The 14,797-nt window shown below is 37.9% G+C and overlaps 1 protein-coding gene across 7 annotated transcripts in view; it reads right to left on the bottom strand.

The window, feature by feature from the left end:
- The window catches only part of KIF6 (kinesin family member 6), a 159,872-nt gene extending 145,681 nt beyond the window's left edge, over positions 1-14,191 (bottom strand). For 5 of the 7 annotated variants that reach the window (XR_007628874.1, XR_007628875.1, XM_050314852.1 and 2 more), the window contains exons 1-3: positions 14,113-14,191; positions 13,174-13,283; positions 9,406-9,480 (exon numbers count right to left, since the gene is read on the bottom strand). Coding sequence is in view for 4 of the 7 variants with exons in the window: in XM_050314852.1 (XP_050170809.1) it covers positions 9,406-9,480; positions 13,174-13,283; positions 14,113-14,178 (251 nt within the window). In the remaining 3 variants the exon portion in view is untranslated. Of the gene's footprint in view, positions 1-9,405; positions 9,481-13,173; positions 13,284-13,996; positions 14,049-14,112 lie in introns of those variants that run through there. The other 2 variants (XM_050314855.1, XM_050314853.1) reach the window with 2 other exon arrangements.
- Positions 14,192-14,797: the final 606 nt, after the last annotated feature.

The raw sequence follows: 14,797 nt of genomic DNA, 5'->3' as shown, positions 1-14,797 counted from the left end.
GTAAACTATTAACTTGACATGCCTGTACTTCAGAAAAGCTGTAGATTAGAATCACCTCACATGCAAACATAAGATAAAATGTCACATACCATATGTGGTCAAAACAACTAGAAAGGTCACTGAGTTTTCTTTGTCCTATTTTATTCATATATTTCTTGTATTTATTGCAGTGCATCAGCACAGCTCAATTAAAAGCAGTATCTATTTACTAAATACTCAGGAAGCTTAAGATATGTACTTAAGTGTTTTCAACCCAAGACACACAACTCCTTTAGGAAAATAAAAAAGCAGAAAGTTTCATAAACCTTTAGGCACACATGAGATGTTGTTTAAAAAGACAACATCAAACTGAACTGCATAACTACCCTTGGCAAAATGACGGGTCCCTCAGATGCTACAAGTTAGTTACAGTGAGTAGAAAACACACGTTCTCCCTTTCATCCTGAAATATAATTGCAGTAGTTACCGAAAAACGTTGGCAACACTATTGTGACATGACAAGATAAGAGTGTATTTTCTAAACAGCATCCACCAAAAGCATCCTTGAAGTTTTCATTTGAAAATTAAAGCTGTCCCCAAAAACAGTGGAACTGATTCTTTGCTTGCAAAGGTGATAGAGAATCAGCAGCTCTTTCCTCCCTATTCAGCAAAACCAACTTTGCAAGATAGCAGTTGACACAGGCAAAGTCTGCATCTCTACTCTTCAGATTCTGCAAATAAATATCTCAAACTTTTGTTAAACTTAGCATTTGAAACTGCGCAGATTGACATGGATAGTGACAGTAGCCATGCAAAGACTCTGAATTACACATAAGTAAAAATCATACATGAAAGGGATATTTTCAGTGATGACCCCTTGGTGTTATCAGAATATCCAGAAATTTGCATATTTTCTTTTTCTCTCTGAAAGCCTAATTTTGGCATGGTTCGAAAGACATTTTGTTGAATAAATTGTCTCTTTACTACTTCAAACAAAACACATAAAAGACACATAATCCAAGGAGAGGCTTTGCAGAAAAGATCTTTCCTGCGCTTCTATAACATATAACACCCCGTTCAGAAGTTCATGGAATACTTCCAGTCAAGTTAGCTAAAATGTTGATGGAGAAATTTGTCTGAGTTCCTGGAGGGTCTCTTTTTTATTAATACCAAGCTAGAATTCAAAGAAGACTATTACAGAGAAAAATAACTTTTTAAAATATGATGACTAAAAACTTGTCCAAAATTGTGTATTTATTGCATTGTATTATGAAACTTAGATGGTTCCTTTTCATTACTCACTAAAACATGCAGGCATATATTTGTAACATTTTGTAATAGACTTAGTTTTTATAAGAAGAAGAGTAATAGATATTAAAAAGTCAATTTCTAACAAATAATTTGTTGGTTTGGCTTTGCTTGTCTGCTTTACAAACAGGTATGTCATGTTTCTAGCTGGAAAATATGGATCAACTTAAATGTGTAAAGTAAAAACCTAAGTTGCCATGTGCATGAGCACTGAGTCCGACATGTGGAATTTTGTATCTGTGAACAATAAGATCTATTGAATGGGGACAAGTATCATTGGCTTAAATTTCTGCATGTGAAGAAGTCTCAAAGAAACCTGCCCAAGACTTCAAATTCTGTGCAGGTAAGATTTCCAGAAAAAGATGACATTTCAGGGAAAACACAGACATACAGTAGGTCTGCAAAGAATCATATTTCAATCTCATTTAATATTCTGAGCTGTGTTCATGGTTTGTTTTTAATGTGTGGAAGATCTTGGTTTCACGACTGTCAAGAAAGGGCCCAAAAAGTCAAAATCTGCAAATTCAAATAGAGCAGAACAAAAGAAATTGAATATTAATATTTTATATTTAACTCATGATGCCAGAATATTAGGATTTTCCAGATTTTGTAGCATAATTGATAATTATGTCAATATTTGGTAAATATATATTTTTAAATTGTACTTTTATTTTTGTGTTTCAGTGAAAACACATATGATCAGATCATATGAGGACTCACCACAAAGCTGAATATAAGAAAAAAATTGTAATGTTTGCTGGCTATACTAATTTGAAATTGAAACATGTATATGTGACTGTATTTATGTATGTATTTATGTAAGGTGTGTTGAATGATACAATGTTAGACTTGTCTTTTTGATCACTGTAAGAAAAGTCAACTTAAAGTAAAACACTGGTGAGGAAACATCATGATTACCTGCTAGGTATTATGAACTCATCAAGAAGTACTTATGCAATAAGCGGGTCTATTAGTAAAGTTGGTATCATTAAATAACATAAAATTGTAAAAAGAGGCTTTACGTGGTGGAAATCAGAATAAGATAGTGGGAGAAGAAAATAATAACATTAACTGCAGGTAAACAACTCTTAATGTATGAATAATTATTGCCTTATTACATTCCTAAATCTTGTTTATCCTTTTATTCTTCCTTACAGTTTCTAGTCTTACCATATGTCTTCTTCAAGATAATCACAATATAAAAAGAGGCAAGATCTCTTCTTACATTTAACTCAAAGAGCTGAATGCTCCTTTTCAGATGAAGTACTGAAAACTTATTTCTGGTTTTTAAAAACACAACAGCTTCTGCTTCACTAAATACAGCTAAATAGTAACAAGTTTAAACACAGAGAAAGTACTGAATATATCCTTTATGCTGCTTAGAATTGAAAGCACACTTATTCCAAGAAAGGTAGTTTGTACACACAGCTGACTGAGGAGATTGATTTGATCCCACTGCTAAATAAACCTAATCCTATATTATTACAGCAACATTGTGGGATAAACAAAATGTTCAAGTTTTACTTCCAGCCTATGACACAGACCACCAGAAAACCTCTCAGAGTGACAATGAGAAAGAGGTTGAGACAGAAATTGCAATACTTATAGTATCTTTCTAACCAGATTACTAAAATATCCACTGGGAAAGAGTTCTCCACCTGCAAAGTGTCCTTTAGAAAGACCGTGATCCACAGTTGATTCAATTAATCTTTCCAATATGCCACTGAGTTTTAGTGGGCCAACTTGATGCAGATTTTTTTGCTGGTGTAAATGTTTAAACACACTGCAGGATTTACACTTATCTGCATGCATCAAAAGTACTTCTAATACTTTATAAAATCCCAACACACATTCTACAAATTACTTTTTCCAATTAACATGGAATACTCTTAATTTTAATACTTCTCTTGTTCTGAAGAAGTGATACAATATGAAAGCAGAAAGATGAAGTAGATGTTCCTTAAATATTCCATTTACAGTAAAAACCAACCTTAAAACCACTTAATAACCTGAGTACTGTTACACAAAAGCTTATGTAATTATGCTTGCTCAAGAAAATCAGTTCTGGCTTTATGAAAAGTGAATATATAACATGCTTTCTCTTCTGTATTTTGGACTTTGAGAAACTGATAAGAAAATTAAATCAGTAATTGATTGAAATACAAAGGGTTCAATATTTTAAAGTTCTCTTATCAGTGGTAAGACAGTTAAAAAAAATAAAGCCTTAGAGTCCAGAGGAAAAAAAAGAGTTAATAAGAAATGGTCATTACTTATAAGGACTTAGTCAATAACACTGAGGAGAAATGAGATATGCTGTAACACTGTAGCTGCAACTATGATACTCTAGAAGTGTAGGAATAAAGCCAGCTATTTAGAGACAGGCAGCATCTTGTATTAAACTCACCAATAAATATAAGAGAAGATGGGGCTCAGGGCTTCAGTGGATTATTGGGCTTTTTTTGCGACATTAGAAAAACCCTGCCTCTTCCCTTACAATCTTGCTAAGCAGAAGCTGTTAGTACAATTTTTGTATCGATTATCAGGCATAGGACAATTCTTTCTAGTAAGGACTCATAAATGAATGTAAAGGAGAGTAACACTGTGCAGATTTTCCCCTAAAAATTTCTTACTCGCTTATCAATTAACTTGCATGTTCTAACTTACTCCTAATTAGTGGTGATTTAAAAACATGCACAGTGAGATTTTCATTTGAAAACTCATTTTAGATCCCTATTTAAATGAATGGTTGCTACAGAGTTATGTACTGGCATTTCCAGTCACTCCTTGTCTCATGCTTGAAAGATGTCTAATTCCTAAATATAGGGTGTGATACAGCAGTATAACTCATGGAAGCAATTCCACTTAAATTGATAGATATGTTATGTTTACAACTGTCCAATGTTCCTCAAGTGACAAATTCCTCAAGTGAGAGCTAGACAATTTATGGGTCGTTACTGCAGTCTAAAATATCATTCAGTACTTTGTCCCTGAGCATCTGAGACAATACAAATAGTGGTATAAAGCCCAGTGACAGTAGAGAGAGGTTGAAAGCAGACTGAGATTGTTTTATTGTGGTTGGTTTTTCTGACTACATTTTGGTTTAATTTCCAGTGAAGATCACTTGTTCTATTTAAAGTTTATGGACACAGAACTTTTCATTTGCTTCTGTGCTCACTGTTAATGAGACTTTAGGGAGGCTTTTGCCTAAGTATAGCGAAGAACTCTGCTTCATCTGCTGCTGCACTGGTTTTGCGGAATCAAACAGAATAGTTGCCATCAAAATTTGCAAAAAAGAAAAGCAACGTCCCTCTTTGGGTTCTGTCTCCAGTTCTGGGCTCCCCAGTAGATGAAAAATGTTCTAAAGAAACTGGAGTGAGCCTGATAGAACCAATTTAGTTCAGGTTGCAGCACATCACACACAAGGGGAAGGCAAGGGATCTGTTTCCTATCAACCCAGAGAAGAGAAAGCCATTCATGTACCTAATTACCACCTCATGCAGTGGCTTGTTACACAGATGGACTCAAACTCTTCCCAGAGACTCACAAGAATACCAATACCAAGCAGTGATCACAAGTTGCGTGAGAAGAAATTCCAAATGGGTATAATGAAAATATTCTTCACAGTAAGAGTAATTAAGCCCTGGAACAGGTGCCTAGATGGATTGGGGGATCTCCATCTTTGGAAATTTTTGGAGCTCTACTGAACAAGTGCCCAAGAAACATGATCTACCACAACCTGTTTGCTCAGGAGGTTGAACCAGATGACCTACAAAGATTCCTTCTCACCTAATTTGTTGAAAAGGTTCAAAGTGAGAGTTTTTACTAAATTTATAATATGAATATATAAAACAACAAAATCGCCTTAATAAGGACTAAATTCTTTGTTTATATATAGGTAAGAGAAAATCCTGGGAATCAGAAACAACTTACAACTTTAAAATGTGATTACTTTCATTTTCTTAGTTTATTTCAGCTTCATATTATTATTTCAATTTGATTTCTGCCATCTTCATTTTAAATGAGTAGTAACAAAAAGGTATGTGATTGAAAAAATATTCAATAACTATTAAAATACTAGAATGATGAAAAAAGCAGAAAATACCAGTAGTTTGATCTTGGGACACTGGTAGCCCTCTCCTCATCTCAGTTCTTGCAGACCTGAAATATTCTACCACTGTCCCTCACTTTCATTCTTTTATATATATATATGTTTTATGTATATATATATATATATATATATAAAAATCAACACAGTCCTTGCAAAACCAGACCCCAGAAATAGTGAAGGTAAAAAGAAGGAAGGAGTTAATTGGTAGGATCTGGAAAACAAGTTTTCATGGAGAATTTGTCTTCAGAGACTCAGGTTTTAGGTATCTTCTATCACTCGGAGCTTAGACTAAAGTTTCTTTTAATTAAAATAAACAAAGTATCTCAGTATGACATTTTTTCTTTATGTCTTTGCCAGATTTGTGGAATCAATCTAAATTGGTAATGCCTCATCTTTAAAAAACAAAGCAAACGTTACTGTTTCTGAGACCTTAGTGCAGGCAAGTTTCCTTAGAAATTTCTAAAGGGTTTTCCAAAGGAAAAAGAAAAGTAATATAATTTCCTATTTTAACTAAGATCTCTACATATATTTAGAATTCCACCACAATCACCATAAACAGGCAAGTGGCACAAAGACACTCTGAATCAAAGCTGTCAAACTGTAACTTATAATAAACAGCCTTCTCGAACAATTCTAAGCTGCACAATTTAAGTCAAAGCAAACACAAGCAACCAGTAGTAATTTTAAATGAAACATCAATGACACTTTTCAGTTTTTATTGCCTCATAATTGTACTCACTTTCAGAAAGAATTGCTGTCATTACTATCCAATTTCTCAATTTAGGGGAAATTTTGAAGCCAATTTTGTTTCTAGCTGACATCCAAAAAAATGTGTCCTTTTATTATACATAGATTCTACAGATCTTTTGAGATGCAGATGAGCCAAACCACTAGTTCCAATACTGTGTGACAAATATATCCAGGTACAAACTGGAAGAAACCAGAACGTGAGGCAATGGGAGCATTATCCTGGAGGCTCTCAGATCTTTCAGAAGAACACAGGTGATGGTCATTAGGTTTATAAACAGCTGAGGTATTTCTCATTTGCATGAGATATCTGAAGAGAATGTATTTTCAAATGTTATTCTTTAATAAATCAAGACATTTAATACCAAAATATTGGCCATATTAGAACCGAAAACTAATGCAAAGCAGTTAATATTTTTAATTAATTTCTGAATGCACTAATAATCATAAAACTAGTATTTGAAACATCTTAAGAGTGGCCTTTTTCTGTTGTCAGGCTAACACAATGCTAATCATTACAGCAGACTGTAAAAGTAGGATTTTATTTATCTTCTCTATTTCTGACAAAATAACAGAATTAGTGCTGCTTCTTAAACATCAAGTTGACTCTGCCCGAAAAAAATATCAAGAATATATATTTAAAATAAAAAGGAAAAGGGGAAAGCACATCCAAATGATGAAAAGAACCCATGCAAGAGATGACTCAAGGATTCAAAAAAAGTAATAAAAAAGTTCAAGCAAATCACATGCTTATAATGGTTTGCAGAGGCAGGCACTTTTGACTGAAGAAGCAAATTAAACAAACTAATGTCTGGTGCCTCTGAAACCACAGGCAAGATGACAATGTAACCGGATTTAAAGAAGGAAAAGTAGTGGCCCAACATCAAAGAAAACACATTTAAAAAGGGGATGAGGGGAAGACAAGGAAGTTGTATCCAAGTTCCATCCCTCCAAGAACAAACTAGAAAGATTTCAGAATCCTGAGCATTGCATTGCTGGTTTTAGTTTAAACAATGCCCAAGAATTTTTTTTCCAAGCATTCAAGACTGTAACTGAATTTTCTCAGGACTGTAAGTATGCATGGCAAAGAGCCTTAAAATGTTGCTGAACTATTTCATTGATACTTTCCCACTACTTCCTTTTCCCTGGCAATACACACACAAAAACTGTTCCCTCAGTAAAGGGACTCCAGGACCAGAAATGTGTGTATTTTCAACAGCTTCTTCATGCAAGAGAATGTTGACTTTGAAACAAATAATGACGAACATTTTGCCATGAAAATCTGTGGTATCTCAGAGAAATAGGGTAATTCTTATTGTCCCACAATGGACAGGAAGATCAAGTCACTAACTATAGAGTGAAGTAACTTTCAGGTCCAGTTCAGGACTCCATTAACCAAGGAACCTCATAAATATAAATATATTTAGAAATACATATTCTTCCCTAAAAAAAAGGTAAAAAACTAAGGAAGTGGATGAGAAACATGAACGTACTTCAGTTATTGCCCACTCTATTATAAAAACACAAGTAAAATTATCCTTCAGCATTATCAGTAACAACACAAACATCAATAAGAATACAAGCTTTAGCACATTATAACACTCAGAGACAAAATCTTGATTTCATTAAGAATTCATTTATAAATCAATTTTAGCATTAAAGATAAAGACTTGGCTATTTGAAGATAACTGTATGCCTAAACGACACTGATTTTAATAGCATTTAAATACTTTTAAGTACTTAAAAATATCTAAACCCCAAAACTAAAGTCTACATAATGTAGAAAATTAATATATAACAGTCTTATATCAGCCAGTACTGAAATAAAGGAAAAGAATACCACTTCCTGTTTACTAGAGCACTGTATAGATGAATTATTCAACTGGAAAACCTTTCCATATTCTAGCAAAACACTCCAAAGGGAAAAAAATTAGCCAGTCTGTTGCTAGTTAATTTTGATACTCTGAGCTTTTGCAGAGGATAATTAAATCCATAGTATGTAACAATGAGATTTTTAACTCTTCTCTTTCCAAACAAACTCAAATAAGATATTTTTTTTCCCTGCAGTCCCCATTGAACCCAGAAATACTTATAGTTAAGCGTATGAGCTAATCTGAAGCTATATGTCATGATGTCAGATAAGCAAATAAATCTCTTTTGAGTGAGAAAATATTATAACAAATATTATTTTTAAGTCTATTTTAACTTATTCTAATGAAGTTTGAAATTCACTGGCTCTTCATTTTCACTGTCAATTACCCTTCTGCTTTATGTTGGACTTCAAAGAAGAAAATAGGGGAAAAAAAGAATAAAATTACATTTTAAAGAGATAGATATATTTTTCTTCCAAGTAACAACTTGAGAAAGGCTTACTGTCCAGCTGAGGATGTCTGTTTTGCTACAGTGCTAAACACAGGACAGTGCAATAGATGGTGGAATAACTTGCAGAATCATAGCTTAGACAAACTCCAGATAATGAATGAGAAGGAAGCCGGCATCTAAAGTAATACTTTCCAACTCACAACAAGTTTGGATTCTGAGCAGTAAGTTTGATAAGCAAACATTGTGCAGAAGTTCTGCTTCCTGCAGCATGGTATTTTCTCTCCCACTAACACCAGTACAAACTTCAGCAATTCAGAAAATAAACTGAGCAGAGAGAATGGCATATTGAGAAATCCACCTGTTTCAGAGTGGCACTCAATCCACACAATGAGTGCAGAGAGTTTCATCAGTCTTAAATGCCTGTCTTTGCAAACTGTCCAATATGAGTAGTGCTTGCTTATTAAACGGAGGTGAAAAACAAAAACAGTACCAAAAGCACTGCCTTACACGTTAAGACAAAAGTAATAAGGGCAAAAATTAGGAATATCTCCACAGGTATTAACAAGCATTCCTAACTGAATGAAAACTAAACAAGGGGATAAGATTTTCATTAGGTTTTACCTCTTCATGAAACTATATAAGGAACACTTTTCTAAGGCAATGAAATGAGCATATAATACACACAAAAAAGAATCAGACACGGATTTCTATGGCTATACAACGTAAGAGGTAAGAGTAGCAGTGCTATTTGAGGAGTCAAAAATAGAACCTTTGTATACATAAAATTCTCAGGGGGTTGTATATCTCCTAGACTCAGATATGTTAGTATTTAGGAAATTAAAATATCAATCCATACAACAAAGACTTGCCAGCTCTCCCCTGAGTAATACAACAAAAGCAAAAGTAGCTTCACCCTGATTACTTGCAAGATCAAAACGTACCATTCTGCTACTGGTTTGGCAATGCTGTCAAAAACCACATCTTGTTTTGCCTCTTGATCAAAAATTTTCTGAAATCTGAAAATATTAAGCAAATAAAAATTTCTTAGAATGCTAAAACACTACTCGATTCATACATTTTTGTTTGTGTTTGTAATAGTCAATGTTTACATCATTAGGCTTACATAACGTAGTACAATGTTTTCCCTGTAGTCTTAACCACAGCTTGCTGTTGTGCTATTGTACATAAATAGGCTGTACACAGAGCTGCTTTGACAAGATCTGTACAATAAAATCCTCTGAGAAAATGATGTGGCTTAGAAAAAACTAAACCGTATTTTAAATCTATCAAGAGAATCAGTGTTTGTAACTGGCACCACACTGAATCCTGGATAAATAGATTACACTATAACCAAATACAGCATCCCACCAGTACAGCCAGGCTCACATTTTTTCCTAGCTATTTCCTTCACTCTGCTTCACTATTACTATAGGTCACAAGGAGATATCTAATTCAATGTTTTGTCACTTTTTTATATAAAATATCTGAAGTTGTCTTACAGAATCGAAATTCTTGAGGTTGGAAGGGACCATCTGCTCCAATCCCCCTGCTCAAAGGAGAGTCAGATAGAACAGGGGTCTGTCCAGTCAGGCTTTGAGTACCTCCACATAGGGAAGCTCCACAGCCTTTCTGGGCAGCCTGTTCCAATATTTGATCACCTCACAGTGGGGTCCCCAGCACAGAAAGGACATCAATCTTTTGGAATTAGTCCAGAACAGGGCCACCAAGATGACTGGAGGGATGGAGCACCTCTCCTATGAAGAAAGGTTAAGAGAATTGGGATTGTTCAGCCTGGAGAAGAGAAGGCTTCGGGGTAACCCAATTGTGGCCTTCCAGTATTAAAAGGGAGCATATAAGGAAGATGGAGAGAAACTTTTTACAAGGGCATGTAGTGACAGGACAAGAGGGAATGGCTTCAAACTGAGAATAGGTTTAGATTAGATATTAGGAAGAAATTTTTTTTACTGTGAGGGTGTTGAGGCACTGGAACAGGTTGCCCAGAGAAGTTGTGGGTGCTCCACACCCAGGAGTGTTCAAGGCCAGGTTGCATGGTAGCTCTGAGCTACTGGAAGGCTTCCTGCCCATGCCAGGGGGTGTTGAAACTAGATGATATTTAAGGTCCCTTCCAATCCGAGTCATTCTATGATTCTGTGGTATTTCCTGTATTTCAATTTGTGCCCATAAACTCTTGTCCTGTCCATGAGCACCACTGAGAAGCATCTGGTTCCATCTTGTTTATTCCCCCTCTCCCCATCATGCGTTTATAGATATTGACAAGATCACCTTGAGCCTTCTCTGGAGTAAAGAGTCCCAGGTCTCTTAGCCTCTCCTCACATGTCAGACTCTCTAGTCCCTTAATCATATTTGCGTCCCTTTGCTGGAGCCCAGAACTGGACACAGAATTCCAGATGTGATCTCACCATTCTTGATAAGGGGAAGGATCAACTTCCCTGACCTGGTGGCAGTGCTCTTCTTAATGCAGCCCAGAGGCTGTTGGTCTTTGCTGCAAATGGTGTATGCTGACCTATGTTCAATGTTTTGTCTATCAGGATTCCAGGTCTGCAAGCCTGCTTTCAGTCAGCCTTGAGCCTGTCCTGGTTATTCCTCACGAGGAGCAGGACTTGACATTTCACTTTGTTGAGTTTCATGAGATTCCTATGGACTCATTTCTCCAGTCTCTTGAGGTCAGCAGGGATGGCAACACAACCATCTGGTGCATCAACCATCCCTTCCAGTTTCATATTGTCTGTGAACTTGCTGAAGCTACACTTGGTCCCATCACCCAGATCCTTAATGCTAAACGGCTACACCAGTGACTGGCCTCCAGCTGGCCTGGATGACAGCCCTCTGAGCCCCTGATGCAACCCTCAGCCCAGCAGCTCAGTTTGTTTTCAACACTCCTCACTCTGTGCTTATCTAGGCTTTCCTGATCCAACTCCTCACACAGCCTTCCTGCATCACCTGACACTGCTTCCACCTCTTCCATACTTCCTTTTAATATTGCAATTTAGTCATGAGCTGCTTCCTCATCCAGTCAGACCTCCTGCTGCCTCTGCATCATTTGCTGTTCATCTGGATGGATTGTTCCTGAGCTTGGAGGAGGTGATCCTTGAAAATCAGCCAGTTCTTCCAGACTTCTCCCCAGGGCTGTGTCTCACGGAATTCTTTCGATCACGTCCATGAACAGGCCAAATTCTGCATTCATGATATCCAGGGTTGTGATCCTACTTTTTGCCTTCTCCCTTCTCTCAGTATCCTGAATTTCACTATCTCATGGCCACTGCAACCTAGGCTACCCCCAGGTTTAATATCTCTCATCAGTTCTTCCATTTTTGCAAATACGTGGTGTAGCAGAGTTTTCCCCCTCATCATATTTTTAATCGTATTTTAGGAAGTTGTGACCCATATACTCCAGAAACCTCCAGACTGCTGTTGTCCAGCTGTGTTTTTCCCCCTGTTTGGAAATAGACACTCACACAGAACTTCCCAGGGTATGTAGAAAGGCATTGCAGACACTGGATATGCAGAAAGGCACCGTGATGACCCATGCAATGTGTACAGTATCTCAGACAAATGCAGTACACAAAACATAAATGCATGCACTCTATCCTTCCAATGCTTAATCAGCCAAGTAACTCAAACAATTGTGTTTGGTTCCCATACAAGAGAGTAAGAACAAAAGAGAATAATGTTTGATGTGACCAGGATAGATAAACTGCATGAAAGTGTGAGTTTTATGGAGGAAAAATAAAAGCTTACTCCATAGAATTATTTTTGCATTGTCTTACGGGTAATAAGACACAGATGTATTCTCAAAATTCATCTCTACAGACTTATTAATAAATTATAAAGTCGGAAAAAAATATCAGCATTCATTAAGTCAGGCTTGGGCATCTGCAACCTAACCTAATGTTGCATATTAATCTATTTGGAGAGGGCAGCTCCTCTCTTCCCAAGCAAATTTCCTTAGCTGATGTAAAATGACATCAGTCTGAACTGCAGATGTTTATCTAGAGCTCTCTTTTTTAATAGTATAGAGCAACAAACTGACTCATTATTACAAAAAAATAAAGAATATTCCACTTGACCTCATTATTAAAGGTGATTATATATCTAGCTTTATTTATCATCAAAATTATAAAATGTTGCCTCAAAGGTTTCTGCTGAAGTGATGGAAACATTTGATTCATATCGCTGGCAATGATTTTAAGTTCCTAATAAACATTTACATTCTACAAACAAAGTTTGTTTCTTTCAACTATTTCTGTTTTCTTTACCTTGTTTTGATAATGTCTGAAACACAGTTTGTAAACAGAGCATTTTACATCAAGACAACTTTTAGCCAGCCTACAACAACTCATTAGATCACAAGAGAACACACAATCCTGCATTCACTCTTCATAAACAAATTCAATCAGTAAAAATGGAAGAATTGATAAATGAAAATGCAACCTTTGAGATGAGACTTAGAAAAGCATAATGACTTGCAATGCATAGACAATAGTACCACAACTTCACCCAATGCTATCAAACTCATGGTGAAAAGCATATGCTGAAGTACTCCTCTTGTTAAGGGAGCTGTATAAAAATAAACCGATCTATACCAAAACTTAAGATTAGACTTTTCCTTATTCTGTACATGTGTATCACTACACACAGAGTTATCAATCACTAAAGGAAGCAGATGCAAAGATAATGCTTTTACTCACTTGAATTTGTAGGTCTCTCGTTTATTATTGACGAACCCATCTGCTAAGTCACGTGGCACAGTAATCTCCAGACTGGAGAGAGAATCCTCCTCATCATCCACTGAATAGCTCTAATAAGCATGGATATGAATTCACAGCATAATTTCACCAGTTGAACAGCACGGCCCTTAGACATAACAGTTATGCAACCTTAGCACCTGTAATTGCCTTAAGAAAAACTTTGTATAAATTTCACTAAACATTTGACCAGATCCTCCTTTGGTTATTATACAACAAAACCAGCACACCCCAAACTTATCCTGTCTCCATGAAAACATTACAACAATACTTGAAACAATAGTGTAGCCTCTTTGGCATACTTGGTTACTAAACCACTTCAAGATCTGTGGTGTAGTGAAAAACAAAGCACAGCCCCAAGCGCAAACCTCTCCAAAAAACCCTGGAAGAATACATTAGGAAAGGCTACGACAAAATGAGTTGAGCTGGTTTAAAACCAGAAGACAATTAAGAGACCTAAATGCACGGTTTCTGAGGAACACTTTCATTATCTTTATTATCCCTTGCAAGTACAGCTACAGCCTGGGAGCTGCACGTTCCCCTCCCATGCACAGAACAGGGCTGAACTGCGTAAACCCGGTGACCGGTGTCAAGTGTTTTCCTGCGGAGCCTTCCTCTAACAAACTAGGCTGGAAAGAAGTTCCTCGCCCCTTCCCCCAACAGTTACAACCCAAGCTCTACTTGGTGGTTTTATGAACTTAAGGCTTCAGAGCGCAGGGCGAGGCTGTGACTCGCCTCGCTCCCGTACCCACCGCTCCGCCCTCACCAGCCGGCCGAGCTTCTTGCAGGGAAAGGGAGACGCGGTCCCCTGGGACTCCCCTCGGGTCTCCCGGCAGCCCCGCTCCACCCCCGGCAGCACAGCGGCACAGCTCCCCGGCCTACCCCCGCCTGCTGCCGCCTGCCCAGCGGCTTCACCCGCGCGTACACCCGGATGGTTTCCTTCACCATCGCTGCCCGCCGAGCCCCTGGCAACGGCGGCGCGGCAGGGCGAGCACCGTGACCCGGCACTGTGACCCGGCACTGTAACCCGGCACGGGGGCCGAGCACGGTAACCCCGCACGCTCCGCGGCCGGCAGCGATGGGGGAGCGGCCCCGAGCCACCGCACGCCCTCGGGTGCCCTCGGAAGGGCTTGGAGGAGGGGGCAGTGGGGCTCTAACCTGCGAGGGGTGACTGCCTGCCTGGCCCTTCATGGCAATTCCCCGCCAGCTTGCTCACACTGCCCATCCCAGAGGTGCGGGGTTGGTGTGGCGTGTGGAGCGCTCCGTGGGCACGCCAGGAATCCCCCACCTGACCTGTTGCGCCTTACCTGTGTGCCCGCATGGCTCTGCTTGCGCCCAGCTCATGCGTGTAAGGCTCAAGGGAAATCTGTTGTTACGAGGTTGAAGCACCATAAGGGGAAATTGAAGCAAAATACCTAGATTGCAGGCAGTGAAGGCACCAAGTCCTTAATTGTAATATAAGGAGGATTGGGGGAAAACTGCTACTGGGAAATAGAGGGTGTCGTCTTGTTACAAGAGCTAAACTTAGGGAGTGGTAACAACAGGACCCCATTACTCTGTGAAGTGG

This window comes from Myiozetetes cayanensis, unplaced genomic scaffold, assembly GCF_022539395.1.
Source record: "Myiozetetes cayanensis isolate MyiCay16 unplaced genomic scaffold, myiCay2020 scf2-11, whole genome shotgun sequence".
NCBI lineage: Eukaryota > Metazoa > Chordata > Aves > Passeriformes > Tyrannidae > Myiozetetes > Myiozetetes cayanensis.
This window is presented reverse-complemented; position numbering and strand designations above follow the sequence as displayed.